Source organism: Chelonoidis abingdonii, chromosome 1 (genome assembly GCF_003597395.2).
Source record: "Chelonoidis abingdonii isolate Lonesome George chromosome 1, CheloAbing_2.0, whole genome shotgun sequence".
Taxonomy (NCBI): domain Eukaryota; kingdom Metazoa; phylum Chordata; order Testudines; family Testudinidae; genus Chelonoidis; species Chelonoidis abingdonii.
In genome coordinates, this window is record NC_133769.1 from 268,574,787 (window position 1) to 268,596,127 (window position 21,341).

At 41.0% G+C, this 21,341-nt stretch overlaps 1 protein-coding gene across 2 annotated transcripts in view; it reads right to left on the minus strand.

Moving 5' to 3' along the window:
• Positions 1-1,533: 1,533 nt before the first annotated feature.
• The window catches only part of ERCC5 (ERCC excision repair 5, endonuclease), a 37,933-nt gene continuing 18,125 nt past the window's right edge, over positions 1,534-21,341 (minus strand). The window contains exons 10-16 of one of the 2 annotated variants that reach the window (XM_032800966.2): positions 20,028-20,293; positions 19,474-19,593; positions 12,469-12,682; positions 10,248-10,392; positions 4,276-4,476; positions 3,529-3,613; positions 1,534-2,183 (exon numbers count right to left, since the gene is read on the minus strand). In XM_032800966.2, the coding sequence (XP_032656857.1) occupies positions 1,626-2,183; positions 3,529-3,613; positions 4,276-4,476; positions 10,248-10,392; positions 12,469-12,682; positions 19,474-19,593; positions 20,028-20,293 (1,589 nt within the window). In that variant the 3' untranslated portion in view covers positions 1,534-1,625. Of the gene's footprint in view, positions 2,184-3,528; positions 3,614-4,275; positions 4,477-10,247; positions 10,393-10,717; positions 10,964-12,468; positions 12,683-19,473; positions 19,594-20,027; positions 20,294-21,341 lie in introns of those variants that run through there. The other variant, XR_004376580.2, reaches the window with a different exon arrangement.

Consider the following 21,341-nt stretch of genomic DNA (forward strand, 5'->3'; position numbering starts at 1 on the left):
CTACATCTCTGGAGGCCAGTAGCCTTTTGACCACAGAGCTGTCCTGGCTCAAACAGGGACTTGTAAGGCTGCTACCTCAGTGTGGGAAACCTGCCAGCCCCTAGAACTCTGTCTAGAGGGTCTGAGAGGCTCACTGTACTAAATCAGGGAGCCTGCCAGGACTGAGGCTGGCAGGCACCCTGAAACACCAATGGGGTGTTTTCATCAAATCACTGCTGCATCACTGCCAGTGTTTCATCTAGTCACTAGTCTTATGCAAGGTCTAATGTCCAAGTTTCACATCACCTCTGAATTTGGACAATTTTTGCCCTTGGACATGCTCAGATAACTCCCATGACTTCAAATGGGAGCCATACACATGGTCATCAGATTTTCGGCTGCATGTGTTGTGTGTGCCATCCCAGATTTGCGCAAACAGGTGGCGCAGCAGACCGCCCAATGACCACAAGATCTGTTAAGATATGAAGGCACCTGGCCAGGTTTATTGTCGATGAAGCCCAGTCCTAACTCTCTGGATCAATGTCTACAGTTACACTAGCACATCTATGCCTGTGACAATGGACACAGCTCAGTGAATGGCCAGAGACACTCCCTTTGAGGCTCCATTTTATACATCAATACAAGCAAGTTAAGTACTGTCCCTCTGGTGTAGTTAATTGACATCCTCTGACGTAGCCGATTACCACCCATCACCTTGTACATCTCTATCCATCACACAATCATCCTGATCTTATCTTCGGGATGGGTCAGTGTGTTTTTATCATCTTTAGAGAATGTGCTTGTTTCGAGGTGTTCTGGTACCACCTTTCTGGAATGTGTTTGTGTGAGTGCTCTGTGCCTATTGCAAAATGTGTGTTTTGCAATATCAGTGCTTCTATCAGATTCTGTGAGCCGGGCTTGCCTCTAGCTCACAGCGTGATTTTGCTTTATATCAGCACATTTTTGACTGCTACTTTAGCCCAGGCCTCAGGCCAGGCCTCTGATAGAAGCACTTATGTTTCAGTCCCTCTTCTTCCAAAGCACATCTGAAGGCAGAAAATATAATTTAAGATTAATACTACAAGAGATTATTCCTCTTTGGATTATGTAAATTCTCACAGTGCTGCCATTTCCCTCTTCCATTACCACAGCATTCTATAAGGTTTTTTGCACCATGAAAGATGCAGTGAACAGACTTGGGACATGAAACTTTTGAAGACAGGCAGACTGAAGAGGATAAGAGAACCAAAACTGAGCAGATTTTCTTTCCCCCCGTACTCAGAAATTCTGTACATCACTTCTCAAACTTCACTGAATTGTGAAGTTGATAGAAGGTGACATAATACAACTATCTCACTTCAGTTATTAGGAAATAACACTGACAAATCATTGTCAGGCCCAATTTTATAAAATAACTCCGGAAAAAGTATTTATTTAAATGGAAACTTTCACTGAATAAAAAGACGAACACTGGACCTTCTGAATAATTGTCCTAAAAAACTTCCTCTTATTTAAAAGTTTAGTCACAATGTCAATGCAATACACACAGAAAAACAAGGGATAATTTATATTTATTTTTTTCTACCATAGAATTCCTTAGAGTACAAATCAAGACTTGATCATAAAACACAAAAAAACCCCCACAGTTAGCACTTTTTCTTTTTTCTTCCTCTCTTATTCCATGATTTCCCTTTTTTGCCCTCAAACACAGATCGGGCAGTCACCATGACTGTGTTTTCTTCATCTTCATCCTCACCACTTGAGCTACTATTCATGTCTTCCTCCTGTCTCACTGTGATTTTCTGAATTGCTGATTCCTTGACAGTTTTTCCTCTTTTGCTCTTACTTAAAACTTCGCTTTCAGAATCCTCCCCTGAAGACCCACTGGATGCTTCTGACATCTGCAACTCACCAATGAAACCACCTCCATGGAAACTCTCCTCTTCGGATTTTGCATGTTTTTTCCTTTTTACCCTTTGGCTTTGTGCTGCAGTAGCTTTATCTGTTGTGTCTTGGACAGCTATTTTTCCTTTAGTTTTCTCACCGTGTTTAAATTCTCTTTCCACAACAGCAGTAGCCTCATCAGCTGCTGCTTCTTTTTCTTTCCTCCGCATACAAGTCACAGCTCTTCGAAGTCTCTGGCTCTTAATGGCTTGCTTTTCATGTTGTGCTAGTCTGAAGAATGAATCAATTCGAAGTTGAGTCTACAAGAATACACAACAATTAAAGAGGTGAAGTTTAGATACCACGGTGATAGGCATTCTATAAATAAGATAGATTATGCTATAGTCTAAATTGGTGTAGAACAAAGACAGCTCAAATAAATGAAATATGAATCACAAGTATATACAGAGTACAAGATGACTTACCAGAAGAGATTAGTAATTATACAATAATATAAATATTCATTAAGTTTTAAAAGCTTCCTTAAGAGCAAGAAACACTACAGCCCTGTTTAAAGAAAAATTAATGTCTAAGGAAGCACAATTCCCTTCACGTTTTACAAATACTGTGTTCGTGCTTCTAACATGTGTTATTTGCAATTACAGCAAAAATGTAGACTCCCAGACCTGCACACACCCATACTTATTAGCATATTCTCAAATGCAAAGCTATTAACAATAAAATGATTGCTTTACTCAATAAGCCCGACAACTATGCTTTTCATTTGCACAAACCAGTGCAATAAAATGTTACTCTCATTGATCAAATTAATTGAATGCTTACTGCAACATTTTAAGTCTTAACTGCAACCTTTTTGAAAGAATCACTTAAGATTCCACATTGTTAACAGTGTGTGCGCAGATTTAAAGGTTATCAATATATTTATGTTATAAAATGAAGTATTTTAAAAGCAATTCCTCCATTTATCTGCCTACTCCTATATTCAGGGATCTGCATCTCCCTGCAAGAGCTGATGCTATTACTAACATATAAAGCTTTATAGGGAATACAGTACAACCTCATTTAGCCAAACTGTTTGAAAGAACATTTAAAAATGTTCAGATAGATGAAGCTTTACATGAATGGAAGACTGGCAAGCCTGCTTCGAAAATCCTACAGGAGCCAAGCTTCAATACATCAGAAGTAGGGATTAAATGGTGCTTTAGGAATCTGTAATATCAGCTACTGCAGAACAAATAGAAGCCTGAACTCAGGAGTCGACAGACAGCAGAACTATTAGTATAATTTTACATGTTGTAAATTAGTAAAATCTAAGTGCTTCACAGCACACAAACTGTACAATATTTACGCCCAAAGGAACTTAAAATCTAATGTGATGTCATTTTAAAAATATATGTACTTACAATTTTAATATCTACATACACAAGGCCTAATTCCATGCTGACTTACAACTTGTGACAGACCACAAGTTCAATGGAATTGCAGGGGTTGTAGTTCAGCACAGAATTTGATCAAGAGTCTGTTAAATGATTTGGGTTTATAATATTCTTTTGGTTGAAGCTTTGTTGGTTATTTTAAAAATACTAGTTTTTAAATTTTCAAGCCAGCTTTAAACTACATAAAATCCTCCAATAACACGATTACCTGTTGTGAGTTCAGCTGTTTAAGTACAGGCAAAAGGACTTCATCTGTCTTTGTCCTAGTCCAGCCAAAGCAACTCTGACAGAATGTGTAGGCAGTTAAGGTTCATCAAAAATTAAAAAACACTTCTTACTACCAAAGTATGAATGTGAAAAACGGAAGTTCCATACCTAACCAACCATCTCTAAAAGATACTGTACCTAAAAGTTTTTGTACTGTAAGAACAAAGGAAATTTCAAGGTCTAGTAACAACTATTGCCAGTATTATCGCAAATGTCTCTAGAAAAGCTTATTCTTTTCTATTATCCATTAACTGTGTTTCAAACAACAAAAAGATCCCTCTGGCTACATCCAATATTGTTGTAAAAATATGTTAACCTGAAGAAAAGAAAAAACCCGCAATGTTTGTATATACACCAGAGGCTTCATTTAGTTACCTAACTATGGACCATCCATTTTTAGACACACTGCTGAATCTCAAATTGCAATCAGTGCAAGAAATACATGGAGTGTGGCAAGGGATGCTAAATAAAGTGAGGATGGAATCACTTATTGTGTTTATGTTTAAAGTGAAATCCTCCTCACCTTACCTTTGCTTGAAGTGAATGAGATTACAGTATCACTTCTCATGCAAGTGAGACAAGCAGAATTTGGTTCTCTGTTATTGAACTTGCTAATAGACTCATGCATTCTTTTCTATCAAAAAACTTTGGTTCACAACTCCAACCAGATATAATTGTAAAAAGATATTCTCTGATCTGTTCTACGTCAGGCCTTCCCCAGATGAATGACCCCTTTGACTCATCCACCACAGGTTTCAGGTAAGCTTTTACTACTGCTGGATTTGGGAAGCCAGGACTCAGCTGCAGTTGCTGCAGTTTTTTCTTTACTTTGGTATCATGTGGATTGGATCTTATTTTCTTATTCTTCTGAGCTTCAGCCCACCATTCACTGAAGAGTACAGGAGGAGAAAGACATTCAGTTGTTTCAGTAAAATACATTTTAGACTATTAAGGGCTAACAAGCGAACTTAAACAGCCTTTATTATTATTATTTCTTATTTGTTTCCAGTAGTGCCATGACATGATAGGCAATTTCCAAACAACAAGCTGGCACAATCTCTGCCCCAAGAAGCATACAATCAAAAGGCACACAGACACTTTAGGGAGAAGATACACAACCTGTAAAGTACCAGTGGTCAAGGTGATCTTTGGCCACATCTTGGTCTGGAGAGTAGAAGTCAACTAGATTTGTCAAAGGCAGCACAACAGAAGTGGGTCTTCAAGAGGTACGTAAATACAAAGAGGGCGATGGCCTTACTAATGAGCTGAGGAAAAAGTGTTCCATACATAGGGATGATTCTTGGACAACTTTTGTAACAAAAAATGACTTTTATATATACATTTTTTTAAATAAAAAGTCATAGCCCCAGGTAAGCCCACTTCCAAGAAAAACTGCTCCATGAATTTTTAAAAATTTGGCTCCAGTGAACTGTGCTATGGATTTATAAGTGATTTAAAACTATTTTTATTGGAAAACAGGGAAGCCTCACTAACAGGATCACATGCACCCTTCAGCTCAAGGCCCACTGTTCCTTTCAAAGCACTTGCCCTCTTGCCAGAAGACTTCTAAAGACGAGGAAATATTACTTACAAATAGTAACTGCTGAAAATACAATCCAACCACACAGAGATATTTATAAACCAGATACAAAGAAATCACATTCGAAAAATGTTAAAGTTAGAAAGTGCCTGAATTAAGGTTGCTCATGCAGCCTTAATTCCAACACCCCTCCATACCCACCCCAGCCTTGCTCATAAGCATGATAGTCTTGATTATATACTGTTTAAACTGGACCCCAGATTCATTTAGTGCACAAGGAGAGATGCTGCTAAGAAATACTGAATAGCTAACAATGCACTTTCCATGCAGCCCCATGCCAAACTGGCTGCACAACCATCCAAACTCTGCAGTGAACACAGAATTAATTTCTTCATGGGCTTTTCTACAGCACTCATTACCATAATATTCAAGTACTTCACAAACATTAATGAGCTTATCTTTACAAACACCCTGTGAGCTAGGGAAGTATTATCCTCCCCATTTTACAACTGGAGAACTGAGTCACAGAGGTTTCATTCAAAATGGTCAGAAGTGTCCACTGATTTTGGGTGCCTAACTCAACACGCGTAGGACCTAATTTTCCAGTGTACTCAGCCTTTTTAAACACTTAATATGTTCATTGCATAGTGTCCTATAACTTCAGTTGTGTGTGCTCAGCACTTCTACAAGTCTGACCACAGTTATCTAAAGCTGAGTACCCAAAATAATAAACAGCAGATAGTTAGTAGACACCTTGGAAAGTTTTGGTTTCAATGACTTGCCCAGCATCACATGTGCGAACTCTGAAAGAGACAAAGACAGAATCCAAATTTTCAGGGCAGGATTTAGTTTCCTAAAAAATGAAATAGTCTTTCTCCTTCCTGTGATTCTAGGCCTCATTAGCTATACACTTTCCAACATCTGCAACAAATGAGCTTGGGGTCCTACAGACAACATAATTTCAGTACATAACCCTGATTCATTCCTAGAACACCATTCACACTATCCCCTGAGTGAGACAGGAGTTACGTGGGGGAAAAAAAGGTGTCTGTGATCATGTAATTAAAGACTGTATCATAAAGCATATGTACAAGGGGGCTGAATTAAAGGTTGCATGGGACAAACTTAATTCCAGCATTTCTTAACTTTTAAATGCATGACTTTGCAATGTTAACATTTATATAATTTTTTTGGAGGATGGGGAGGGGGAAAAATAATATTTCCCAGATTTTAAGAAAAGCAAAATGAAAATACAGAAATTCTATCATGTGAAACCATAATGGCCTCCCCTTTGGGTCATCGTCAGGACCGCCTTTGGGTCCACAGCACAGACCTGTACTATTCCACCTAACTGATAGGAGTATCAGGCTGTTACCTTTTATACGGCCCAGCCACTAGAAGGAGATACCTGGTAGATAGCAAAACAACGTAGAAACTCAGGAATCCTGGGTTCTATTTCAGTTTCTGGAAGGGAATGTGTCTTAGTGGTTACTGACCTTACTTTACATACCCTCCTGCCCCTTCTGTTTCTTGAACGTAACCCACAGCCTCTGCCCCTCCCTACCCTAACCTTTGTATGTCTCTTTTCAGGCAGTCTAATTCCCACTCTTCATTCACCTCCTTCTACCAAAAAATATAGAACACACCTTCTCCCAAACTCGGGGGGCCCATATCTGTCTCACTAGGAGTCCAACTCTGAAATGAACTCTGAAGCAGTTGCACAGTTCTAAAAAACCCCAACTCTCTCCAGTTCTATTCTATTAGCTACATCAGAACATCCCACTGTTTCCTTGCCACTCCAGCTAATAATAACCTAACTTCCCCCAGCAGGAGGTAACAGGCAGACCAGTTGTAAGTCTCTGCATTAAGATAAAAGGGGAAAAAATAGGGGTAACATCATGGCAGGAATCTACTATAGACCACCAAATCATGAAGAGGAGATGGATGAAGTATTTTTAGAATAACAAATATCTAAAACACAAAACCTGGTAAGTAATGGGAGTCTTTAGAGGATATTTTCTGTTGAAAAATAATATGGGAAACACATGTCTGGGTAGTTAAAGTCTTAGAATCCATTGGGGACGAGTTCTTCTATCAGAAAGTAGTCGGGGGGTAGCCATTTTGGACTTTTTACCAATGGAAACGAATTGGTTGCTAATCTGAAGCTGAAAGACTGTTTGAGGGAAAGTAATCATGAAATAGACTTCATGATTCTAAGGAAAGGAAGGAGTAAGAGCAGCAGAATAAGGACAATGGTCTTCAAAAAGGCAGACTTTAACAAATTCAGAGAACTGGTAGGTAAGGACCCAGACAGAGCCACCCAGAGGATTCCAGGGGCCTGGGGCCGTCGGCGGCAGGCGACTCCGGTGGACCTCCCGCAGGCATGCCTGCGGAGGGTCCTCTGGTCCCGCAGCTCCGGTGGAGCATCCGCAGGTGTGCCTGTGGGAGGTCCACCAGAGCCGCGGGACCAGCGGACCCTCCGCAGTCATGCCTGCGGGAGGTCCACCAGAGCCGCGGGACCACCAAGCGGCAGGGCAACCCCCGCGTGATGAAATGTTTAGAGCTGGCCCTGTTCGGCAGTGGGGGGCCCTTCCATTCCGGGACCCACCACTGAAGTGCCCCGAAGACCCGCAGCAAGGGCCCACCGCCGGCGAATTACCGCCGAAGCGGGACCTGCCACCGAAGTGCAACCCAGTCTTCGGCGGTAATTTGGTGGCGGGGGGCCCCTGCTGCAGGTCTTCGAGGCACTTCGGCGGCGGGTCCCGGAACGGAAGGGCCCACCACCGCCGAATTACCGCCGAAGACCGGGTTGCACTTGGGCGGCAGGTCCCGCTTCGGCGGTAATTCGCTGGTGGGGGTCCTTCCGCCCTGGAGCAGAAGGACCCCCCCGCCGGCGAAGACCGGGAGCGGAAGAAGCTCCAGGGCCCGGCCCCACAACAGTTTTCCAGGCCCCCCAGAGCGAGTGAAGGACCTTGCTCCAGGGGCCCCAAAAAACTCTTGTGGGGGCCCCTGAGGAGCCCGGGGCCTGGGGCAAATTGCCCCTCTTGCCCCCGCCCCCAGCCCCCGGGTGGCCCTAGTCCCATAGCAGTTTCTAATGGGCACAATATGAAAGGCACAACTGCAAACTATTTCAGTGCGAAGGAAACATAGGAAGGATAGCAAGAAGCCAATATGACTCCATCAGGAGCTCTCTGATGACCTGAAAATAAAAAAGGAATTCTACAAAAAATGGAAAAACTTTTCCAAATAGCTAAGGAGAAGTACAAAAGAATAGCACAAGCATGTAGGGACAAAATCGGAAAGGTTAAGAAACAAAATAAGTTACACCTAGCAAAGGACATAAAAGGCAATAAGAAGAGGTTCTCTATCTTTCCAGACTACCGCTTCCCTTTCAGAAGGCTGATTTGTCTTGTGTCCCCCAAGTTTCACCTCACTTAAAAACTACTGGCTTACAAAATCAGACAAAAATACAAAAAGGGTCACAGCTACACTATTACTGAAAACTTTCTTACTTTCTCATTTTTACCATATATTATAAAATAAATCGCAATCCCCAGGTTGGGAAACACTCATATAGTGTACAGCAGTGTTTCTCAAACTAGGGTCACCGCTTGCGTAGAGAAAGCCTCTGGCTGGCCGGGCCAGTTTGTTTACCTGGCCTGTCCACAGATCCGGCCGACCGCGGCTCCCACTGGCTGCCGTTTGCCGCTGCAGGCCAATGGGGGCTGCTGGAAGTGGCGGCCAGTAAGTCCCTCGGTCGACACCACATCCAGCAGCTGCCATTGGCCTGGAACAGCAAACCGCGGCCAGTGTGAGCCACGATCAGCCGGACCTGCGGACGGGGCAGGTAAACACACCAGCCCGGCCCGTCAGGGGCTTTCCCTACACAAGCGGCGAACCCAGTTTGAGAAACACTGGTATACAGAGTAGCATAAACAAATCATTCTCTGTATGAAATTTTAGTTTGTACTGACTTTGCTAGTGCTTTTCATGTAGCCTGGTGTAAAACTAGGCAAATATATGGATAAGTTGATGCACCTCCTCAAAGACCTCTGCATACCCCTGGCTGAGAACCACTGACATAGATAATGGAGTGGAGAGTATGTTTAGACATTTGTAGACACCACCTGCGAGGGGCTGCTAGCACTCTGGAGGACAGGATTAGAATTTAAAATGACCTTGACAAATTGGAGAATGGGTCTGAAATCAACAAGATTAAATTCAATTAAGACAAGTGCAAAGTACTGCACTTAAAGCGCCTCTCCCTGCCACAGCCCTGAGCGCCTGCACGGCACTTAATAGGCTGCTGCGTGGCTTAGAGAGAAAACTTAGACACAATAGATCACAAATCGAATACAAGTAAACAACATGATGCTGTTGTGGAAAAGCCTAATATCATTTTGGGGTGTATGAACAATCGGGTTGTATGTAAGACACAGGAGGTAATTGTCTCGCTTTACTCGGCACTGATGAGGCCTCAGCTGGGAGTCCTGTGTCCAGTTCAGGGTGCCACATTTTAGGAAAAATGTAGATAAACTGGAGAGAGAGTCTAGAGGAGAGCAAAAAATATATATAAGTGATAAAACCTGACCTATAAGGAAATGTTAAAAATACTGGGCATATTTAGTCTTCAGAAGAGAAGACTGAGGGGGGATCTGACAACAGTATTCAAATATGGTAAGGGCTGCTATGAAAAGAGCCCTGTGATCAACTGTTCTCCATTTTCACTGAATGTAGGATGCTGCAGATTAAGCCCATTACTACATAAGGGAGATTTAGGTTAAATATTAGGAAAAACTTTCTATCTATAAGGGTAACTAATTCTGGAATAGACATCAAACAGAGGCTGTGGAATCCCCATCATTGGATGATTTTAAGGAAACACTGGAGAAACACCTATCAGGGATGGTCTAGGTTTATGTGGTCCTCACTCAGCAGAGGGGACTGGACTTTGTGACTTTCTGAAATCCCTTCCAGGCCTATGATTCTATGATAGCTATGTTGATTTCTATAGTAACCTGTACTCTTCACCTATATTCACATCTCTCTTTACACGGTAAAGTGATAGAAAAATACGTAAAACATCTGTATTATGGAAAGAAAAATCAAACAAATCATACGTGAATTTTAAAAGAGGTTCCATTCCAGGCCCAGGGAATTCATTTAAAATCTCCATTGCTGTTACACAGCCAACAGATGGGATTCCTTCAGTGTAGTCACTTCCAAGCAAATAGGCTAAATTAATGAACTTGCTTCTGTCTAACCCTGTAAGACAGAAAACATAAACCAGACATTACTCTATGAATTTAAACTCTGTTCTCCAAAAGACAACAATAGCACCTTATCTGAAAATAAAAACAGTAACAGGAAAACGCACAGGCATTAACAGAGACCAAAGCTACTCTGATTCAAGGTCATGCTTGACCAATCTCAAAACATTACTGCTGGCCTAGTGATTGCTTTAAGGAACTGTATCTGACAACCCCTTAGAGTCAAAATTAAATGCTGTTTGGAACCCTGGAGACTTGCATTAATTTTTGGCCTTTAAGTTATTTTACATCTTAAAAAAAAAAAAAAAAAACTCACACACCTACGTCTCACCCCATCTTCAATCCTGACCTAAGTTTAGTGGCTTAGATATCAGGAATTCAGAGACAGAACCAATGCTGCACACAACATCCTGAAGTCTGGAGTCACAGTATTCAAATAGTTTAAAAGCAGCGGTTCTCAAATTGTGTGGTCTATGCTCCCTGGCTGGAGGTTGATCACACTGTGTTGGCAGGACACAGGGTGATGATGTTCATTGCTTCAAGTTGCATCTACAGGCCTCCAGACTCTGGAAAGGAAGAGGAGAAGTCAACCTAGCTGCCACTACTAGGAAGTGGTGTTACAAGATGACAGAAAACCAGAACCACCCCTCAGGGACTGGATCTACCAACTTACTCCAGAAATTACTTCAATGGAGAGGGACAAGGGAGAAGCGTGCATGCTAGGACAGTCCATCAGGCAGCTAATCAGAATGTTTATATGTCCATGGCAGCAGGAGAGAAAGACCACTGGGCATAGGGAACCATGTGCAGAGGAACAGAAAGGATTAATAGGAAAGATGGCAGACAAAGTGAAACTGATTTTTTCCCAAAACAGACCAAAATATATTACTGTATCACAGATAGTTAAAAACAAATAATTTCATAACACTTTTTTCACATAAGCAATTGCAATCTCTGCCACAAAAGGCACAAATAAGGTAATCAGAGAAAAGAGACTCGCTTTTATACACTCACACCCCAACTTTGATATTTTCATAGATTCATAGACTCTAGGACTGGAAAGGACCTCGAGAGGTCATCGAGTCCAGTCCCCTGCCCTCATAGCAGGACCAAATACTGTCTAGACCATCCCTGACAGACATTTATCTAATCTACTCTTAAATATCTCCAGAGATGGAAATTCCACAACCTCCCTAGGCAATTTACTTCTCCACTTATCTTCTTGAACCGCTGCAGTTACTCGTACATATAGAAATAAGAAGTGCTTATTATATCAGACACAGTACTGGCCAAAAATGTCGTCTCAGAATTTGCTGGGAGAACGAACACTTTTTCATTACGTAAAACCATTGAGAAGTTTTGCATGATCAATAACCAATAAACATTAAAATACTGTTTGAAATCTCTGAACTGGGAGTTTTGTGGTAGTTTTGCCTCAGTAAGGCTGAGGAAGAGCTGGAATGGGCAGAAATTGTCCTTAATAAATTAGGTGACAGACACAGAAATTTAAAAAGTTCAGTAGTTTACTACGTGCCACGGCTAAAAATTTTGTTAAGACCAGTAATCTTTTTTGATCTATGGTCTTGCACCAGCAATCAGAAGGAAAAATACTACCATGGATTAATTGGTAATTGAAAATTGTTCTACAACGTGATTTAATCCTTTAGATCCCTTTATAACACAGTTATTCAGAGAAGCTTATAATCTGCCTATATAAAATCTGCTCTGACTAAAACTATGCATGGTCTTTTCTCTTCTTCACACAAAATGTGAATGTTTACCAGAAAACAGACTTGCATTTCATACATGGTAGCTACTATTACTCTCGTAATTAGGTCACTAGCCTAGCCCCAGTGCAATGAATGGCTGTGAATTTAAAGAGATTACTTAATGCACAAACCAACATAGGAGGATGGTATCTGATGTGACTTTGATCTCTCTCAAAAAAATATCACCACCCAATAGTTATATATGATTCTGAATGATTTCCAGTATTAAAAAGATACAGAACAAAACTGCCCATCAAAAGCAAGCAAATAATATATCCAGCATACAAGCACTTGCACCTTACCTAGTTGGTTTTGAATATCCACATATTGGTAATATTCCACATACTTGTTCGGACTGAAGAAATTTTTATAAACATGCCGTGCTCCAAATAGCCAAATATCACTATCGTCAGTGATTGTTCCAGATGTCTGATCAGTAAGGTCCAAGACAGCACATTGAGCCTCTGCCTCCATAGGTGCTTCAATGTAAGGAACACCAAACAGACGGAGAAGCTCCTACAGGAAGTGGGGTTAATACGTCATCAAAAAGGATAGCTCGTAATACCATCTCTGCTCGACTCAAAAATGTGCTTGGTTCACACTGGGATAGTGTTTACTCATTCACAGAAAATCTAAACAATTTACACAAAGTCAAGGGGCCAAATCCTACTCATTTTACTCATGTAATGCTTGACTTTCCTTTCACAGATTGTATGATCACCTTACTTTGTTGGAGTTTGAGGATTTTGGTTTCTGACCCATTCAAGTCTATCAGTTTTCTGTTTTCTAAGGAAGGTAGCCCTGAGATGTCATGATGGGGCCTGGAATGGCAGTTTGTGGGGCAAAAGTCTGTAACCAAGATGAGCCGAACTGGAGAGGAGATGGGAACAGGGACACCACCCCCGTCATCTCCAGCTCTCCAACTGAGATGCCATGCTGACCTCATAAGGAAGAAGGTGGCCTTCACCAGTTGCATAGGTCGTTATTTTGTCAACTACACTCTCTTTGGATCCAATTCCACAAGCCTAACACATGGCAAGTAGCACCTTATTCTGTGAGGAAATGCATTACTACACAATGTGAGCTATGATGGAAGAAGACAATTCAAGAATATAAGGTGCTAGGCAAACTATTTAATATAAATATTGTACTATACTTCAAAACCATGTGTCCCCTGGCTCTCTTTTTTTTAAAAAATGGTTAAAATGAAAAAGAAGAATATCTATAGAAACAGAGTATCTCAGTGCAGAGACAAAAGAACACATCAGTTTTTATAGATTTTTGAGGTCTTCTCTGATCATCTAGTCTTATCTCCTGCAAAAACACATGCCATCTAATTTCCCACAGTAACTTCTCCAATAAACCCACAACTTCTGGTTGAATTAGAGAATACTGTTCAGAAAGACACAGTCTTGATTTATAGACTTCAAGAGACAAAGAATCCATCGCATTCTTTTCTAAAGTTGTTCTAATGCTTAGTTACCCTCACTGTTAAAAATTTGTGCTTCATATCTACGCTGAATTTGTCCACTTTCAGCTTCAAGCCACTGGATCTAGTTATAACTGTCTGCTAGATTAAGCACCCATCTGCCATCAGAAATCTTCTCCCCATATTGGTACTTATAGACCATGATCAAGTCACCTCTTAACTGTCTCTTGGATAAGCTAAATGCTCTCTCTAATTTTTCCTCCCTGTACTTCTCAATTCCAAAATGACTGAAAACTGGCTACGTAGATCACTAACTTAGAGGAAAACACCCAGCCTCCTTAATTCTTTAATTCATTTGTTTCAATACAAGTTACTCATGTAAATATTAATTTTAGGAAAAGTGAAGCATTACAAGACTGGAAAAGTCGTCAAGCATGTCTGACAGCAGACATGACTTTAAATTCTGGTGTTCCCAATTTACATGTTCCAGGAAGTCCACTTTGGACTTCACTATTGCTATTGATTTAACGTGAAGGGTGCTCCAGTTCTATAAATGATGTAGCATAAAACAGGAAGACAGTTGTGAGCAAGTAATTTTATAGCCGTATTTCTGACCATGAAAGACAGCAACACCACCCTAGAAGTTTTTTGTTTTTTCTAAAAATTCTTATAATATAAATGAATGGTATATTTACATGTGTCAGTCATGCGGATAAATCATCTTTTGATTATCAGAACACCTTTCTAGTTCAGACTGGACTCTGCTAAATGTGCTGTTATATGACATAACTCCAGTTATGCACACACATACCCCAATCTATGGAAACTACACTTCCCCCATTTCTTCTCCTTCCTCCCTTCTGCAAAGCATGGATGCGTTTTAGTGAATCATTTTTTAGTATTTTCAGGCTGATCTTATTCATTTTTATCTAGTGCTACCAAAGGCTATAATGTTTACATTTTTTTAGGGCTGTCGATTAATTGCAGTTAACTCAAGCGAGTCATTCAAAAAATTAAACACAATGTTAACTCCACTGTTAAACAATAGAATATCAATTGAAATGTATTAAATATTTCAGATGTTTTTCTACATTTTCATATATATTTGATTTCAATTACAACACAGAATACAAGTGTATATTATTTTTAATATAAATATTTGCACTGTAAAAATGGAGAAAGTTTTTTTCAATTCACCTCATACAAGTATTGTAGTGAAAATGCAACTTACAAACGTAGATTTTTTTGTTACATAACTGCACTCAAAAACAAAACAATGTAAAACTTCAGATCCTACAAATCCACTCAGTCCTACTTTTTCTGTCAATCGCAGACAAACAAGTTTGTTTACATTTACAAAGATAATGCTGCCCTCTTCTTATTAACAATGTCACCTGAAAGTGAGAACAGGTATTTGCATGGGACTTTTGTAGCCAGCATTGCAAGGTATTTACATGGTAAACATTCGTTTGCCCCTTCATGCTTTGGCCACCATTCCAGAGGAAAATGCTTCCAGCTGATGATGCTTGTTCAAAAAATAACGTGTTAATTAAATTTGTGACTGAACTCCTCGGGGGGAGAACTGTATGTCTCCTGCTCTGTTTTATCCTCACTCTGCCATATACTTCATATTACAGCACTCGGCCCATGGTTTAAGAATCTGAAGTGCCTTCGTGTGGAGCATGCTTTCAGAAGTCTTAAAAGAGCAACACGCTGATATAGAAATTACAGAACCCAAACAGAAAATCAACTTTCTGCTGGTAGCATCTGACTCAGATAATGAAAATGAGCATGCATCAGTCACACTGCTTCGGACTGTTATCAAGCAGAATCCATCATCAGCATGGATACATGTCCCCTGGAACGGTAGATGAAGCATGAAGTGACACATGAATTTTAGCGCATCTGGCACGTAAATATCTGTGACATAGGCTTTCTTGTGGCACTGTTGTAGCCAATTCTCACTTCTAGGTGATTTTGCTTTTATTAAAAAAAAAAAAAAAAAAAAAAAAAAAAAAGCATGCAGCATTATTTCCTGCAAAATGTAAACAAACTTGTGTTTGTCGAGTGATTGGCTGAACAAGAAGTAGGACTGAATAGACTGCAGGCTCTAAGTTTACAGAGTTTTATTTTTGAATGCAATTACAAATGTAGAATTACGTACAAAAAGTAAGTTCAACTTTCATGATAAAGAAATTGCACTAAAGTACTTTTATGAGGTGAACTGAAAAAAATACTATTTCTTTTGGGGTTTTTTTTTAATGTGCAAATACTTGTAATCAAATATAAATATGTATACTTTGTATTCTGTGTTGTAATTTAAATCAATATATTTTAAAATGTAGAAAACATCCAAAAATATTTACACAAATAGTATTCCATTATTGTTTATTAATTGTTTTTAATTGTGCAATTAATTTTAACCAGTTGACAAGCCCTAATTTTTTTCCAGAGATCCCTTGCTTGAACTGTGTTCTGTGCCCTGTTAAAGTCTGTTTCAAAACAAATTGCTCAGTTTTTACTGTTAAATTAGAATCAGTTACAGCATTAATAGTCTGTCTGCCACGATGTGGCTTGCAATATCTCAAGCTCTTACCAAAGTATAATTAATTGGGGGGGAGGGAAAGGGGTGTTAAAAAAAAAAAAAAAAAAAATCACATCCTGGTGAAAGTACAAGGAAGCTTTTAACCTGAAAGTGGGACACAATTTATACCATATGAACTATCTCCCTTTTCCTCCAAAGCAAGCCTGCAAACTAGTATTTTGGAACATCGTTTACAATTATTTAGATACCGTGTGTTACTTCATCGGGTGTCAAGTCAGTATAGTCTTTAACCAAGACCAGATACCTTTAAACCTATAAAGTATTTAAAATCAAGATAGGATCTTTTTCTAAAAGATATGCTATAGCTCTAACAAAAATTATGGGCTTTATGCAGAGATTACTGGGCGAGGCTCTTTGGCCAGTGGTATGCAGGAGGTCAGATAATCATGAAAATGGTCCCTTCGGACCTTAATAATCTATAGGAAACCTTAACTGGCTACAGCTTACCTGCATTAAAATTAGAGTGATTCTATGTTATTGTGAGGGTTTAATACTCAAAGGATTTTGCATGGTTTACTTGCCTTGTACAGCAAGAGCCAAAGATCAAATTGGGGGGAGGAGGGGGGAGATAAGCTCCCTTCTGACTTCCCATACAAAATGATACAGTGTGGTACAGATTAAAAGAAGTCAGGTTAGCATTCAAGCACATTTTTCACTCAACTATGGTAAATACAAAATCTAAGCCCCACAAAAGTGAAAATCCTGTAAGGTTTCAAAAAATTATTATTGTGCATATGTGCAGTAACCAGAGTCTGATACAAAATGCGCTTACACTTCCAAAAACATCAGCTACTAGCATGACTTCAGTTGGTAAGAAATGCAGAAAAATGAACACACACAAAGCTGGATATGACACACACAAGCATAATCCAAAAGATTTTTTTTTAGTTTTCATAGAATTATAGAAATGTAGGTCTGGAAGGGATCTGGAGAAGTCATCGAGTCCAGCCCCCTGTGCTGACCATCCTTGATATGTGGTCTGTTCTTAAAAACCTCCAACGATAGAGATTCCACAACCTCCCTTGGAAGCCTATTCCAGAGCTTAACAGCCCTTATAGTGAGAAAGGTTTTCCTAATATCTAACTTAAATCTTCCTTACTGTAGACTACGCCCATTACTTCTTGTCCTTCCTTCCGTGAACAAGGTGAACGTTTGTGTATTTGTATATTTTCAAAAATTTAAACAGTAGTTTTAAAAAAGTTTCATTTCAAACATTAGGTACAATTTGCTGCACTTCAACTTATAAAGGCTTTTTAATTTCTACTCAATCTTATTACTCCCTTCTCTTGCCCCACACTAAAAAATATAAGCTTGATACTTGAAAAAAGGGAAGATATTTTCCCTTATTTATTCATGAAGTATGAACCTTAACTGTACAATGTAACATGTAATATTTCAGGCATTTTGAATCTGAGACATGTTCTTTTAATATTCTCTCAAGTAGGCTGAGGAAAGAAAACAAGCTCATAAGCGAGAAAAGTGCCCAGAATTAAACGTTATAAACCAGAGGTCGGCAACCCTTCAGAAGCGGTGTGCCGAGCCTTCATTATTCACTCTAATTTAAGGTTTCACATGCCGGTAATACATTTTAATGTTTTTTACAAGGTCTCTCTCTACAAGTCTATATATTATATAACTAAACTAGTGTTGTATTGTAAAATAAACAAGGTTTTCGAAATGTTTAAGAAGCTTCATTTAAAATGAAATTAAAATGTTGATCTTACGCTGCTGGCCCGCTCAGCTCGCTGCTAGTCTGGGGTTCTGTTCACCTAGGCCAGCAGCAGGCTGAGTGAGACCTGCGGCTGGGACCCCGACTCACAAGGGTCCGCCCGCCAGAACCTCAGACCAGCAGCGGGTTGTGCGGGGCCGGTGGCTAGGACCCAGAGGGCTGGGGGCAGAAGCCTGGAGTAGGGCTGGGTACGTGGAGGGGTGTAGGTGTCACGGCAGAGGGGGGGCTGGGTATGGGTGGGAGTGCCAGAGTCAGGGCTAGGGTTGTGGGTGGAGATGAAGGAGTCAAGCAAAGGGCTGGGTGTGTATGAGGGAGGTACAGGGCTCAGGGCAGGAGCCTGGGGGTGTGCAGGGCTCAAGGCAGAGGGCGTGGTGGGCGGGGGGGTCAGGGCTAGAGGAAAGGGCTGAGTGACTGCCACCCTAAGAACTCCTAACCCCACTGCTCCTTGTCCCCTGACTACCCCCTCTTGGGACCCCACCCCCTATCTAAGCCTCCCTGTTCCTTGTCCCCAGACTGGACCCTATCCCCTACCTATCCCCTGACTGCCTCGACCCTTAGCCACACCCTCATCCCCAGCCAGACCCCCAGGACTCCTATGCCTATCCAACCACTTCCTGCCCCGACAGGACTCCCAGCACTCCTGATCCATCCAACTCCCCCCCCTGCCCCACTCCTTGCCTGCCCCAACCCCTCTCCACACTCCTGCCTCCTGACAGGACTCCCAGAACTCCCAACTCATACAACCTTCCCAGCTCCTTATCCCCTGACCACCCCCTCCAGAGACCCCCCACCCTAACTACCCCCCCCAGATCCCCCTTGCTCCTGGTCCCCTGACTGCCCTGACCCCTATCCACCTCCTGGCCCCTCACAAACCCCAGGACCCCCATGCCCCATCCAACCCCTCCTGCTCCAACTGCCTCCTCCAGAGACCCCCAGCCCTAGCCACCCGTCCGGGATCCCAACCCCCCATCCAACCCACCCTGCTCCCTGTCCCTCGACTCCCCCCCATCCCATATCCAACCCCCTAGCCCTGGACCCCTTACCATGAGGCTCCACACAGAGCTAGATATGCTGCTCCGTGGGAGCACACAGCCCCAGCCCTCCGGTTGAATGGGGAGCGTATCTGCCTCCCCGCAGAGCCAACGCTGCCCTGCGGGAGCGTGCAGCCCCAACCCCCAGAGCACTGCACGTGGCGGCAGAGCTCCAGGGGAGGGGAGAAGGCGGGGGAGGGACCGGCAGCTTGCTGCGCTCGGCCCGGCACTCTGGCCCGGGAGCACGGACCCCGTGGCTTGCTGTGCCGAGAGAGTGGGGCCATTTGCACACTCTGTGTGCACGGCCATGCTTCTGCTCCCTGCCCTTGCTGGGGGAACAGAGGGCAGAGGAGAGCAGGCCAGGTGGGCAGGATTTTTAATGGCACGTGTCTTTGGCATGTGTGCCATAGGTTGCCGACCCGTTATAAACAGTGTTTGATATACTGTTTGTACCTCTTGGCAAGTCAAACAGTGATTTTAATTTTTAAAGTCATTATGAGCTTCAAACATTACCTGACTTTCCAAGAACATCTGTCCTGTTACAGTGGCAGCAATACGCTCCTGCTGTTGTTTTTGAGCCTGAAGCATGTTTTGCTCAACAGAAAGGTTGTTTTCCAGAGCTTCCAATTCCGCCTGCATATTAAATAAAAGCAAAGTTTGGTCATACCAACAGCGAAGTATATTAAATTGTTTATACATATATGTGCTTGACTATAATTACAACAGGACCCTGTGCAACACTAATTCACACAGATGCCTGTAAGTCTTCAGACTCTTCTAATGAAGCACATCATAAGGATATAAATAGAAGAGCTGAGACCTCATAGCTCCCGCTGACTTCATCTGGAGTTGTGGCTGCTCAGCAGCTCTGAAAAATCAGGTTCAATATATTCTGTATCTTTCAAGCAGACAAATGAATAAGACAGGGATGAAGCCTGTAAGTTAAAGGAGGCACACAATAGCTCTGCCATAAGTGTCCATTCAATAGTGTCCTTTAGAAAAGCAATTTAACTGGAGATTACTTTACTGTTCCCTCAATACAGCTAACAAAAAACAAGTATCATTACCAAACTAATATCTTCCCACTCATTCACTGCATCTTCCCTGTCTTTTTCAGTTTCAGCATTCTGATGAATAGTCAACTGCACTTCTTCAGCAGCGTCTTTAAGGAGGTTCTCTGTGGCACCATCTTCTCCTTCCTTCTCCAGTTCTGTAGCTGCTGCTTCAACAGCCAATGTCTCATCAGGTTCAGAGGAATCATGTAATGTTTTAAATATTTCACCTGGAAACCCAGTGTCATTACTACTTTGACTGTCCACTTCAATAAAGCTACCTGCACAAGGGGAAGGGAGGGGAAAAAAAAGCATGTTTTCTTCCTCATTAAGGGGGAAAAAATACCATACTCAACTCCTAAGATAATTAATAAAAAAATAATGTATTATTTCTATCAGACAGTGCCATTCTCCAGGACTCCTCTGGGCAGACCCACTGTTAGAGAGAAGTAGGAAAATGTCAACATCTAACATCACCTAAGAGCTTTTGCTGCTCTCACAGTTTCTGTAGTATCTTTTTTTTTCCTCCCCTCAGACTAGTGATGTCCTGAGAAGACAGAATTAAAATACTGATTGTCTGAACTAGCTTTACATTTCTTTATTTCCTTATAAAATATTGATACTCATGTAGAATGTGAAAGCTTGAGTCTTTAGAGTTAAAACAAGACAGATTATCTATGGAAACCATCAGCAATTAGCCTTTTTTATTTATTACATTTTTTATAATTTGTATTGAATTGATGAAAACTGCAGTTTTACCTTCCCCTATACTCAGTGTAAACTTTTCAGGATTAATGCTGATAGATATATAAAAATAACACAGCTATAAAAATAAAAAAAATGAAGATGTACGATTTAGGAAATTTTAAGCTGTACACTAAAAAAGTTATTTATTTATTTAAGAAGAAAAAAGGAACTAGGGACGGATGTGTGCGCATGAGTACATATCTCCGTTTTCCCTGTTGCATAGCACTTCCCCCAGGAAAAAAAAATGTTAAATAGCTTCTATGTGGTATGACTTTGGTAGAGCTTTTCTATCAAAAACGCTTAAATAAATAAATCAATAATAAGATAAAATAAAATATGTGCAATCCTGACTGGGAGAAACTATGGTGGGGAAAATAGATTTTGGTTTATGTAATGGCATTAGTCCTACCCTGTCACAGGAACCTTTTTTTTAAGGGGCGGGTTAATTTGTTTTTAAACAGAAGCGATCGCTCATTACTTTGCATAATCTTACTTTTAAATGAGTAATAAAATTGTGACAGTGTGTAATAAAAACACAGAAGATAAAATGGAGCATAAGACATTTACAGTTTTAAATGCATT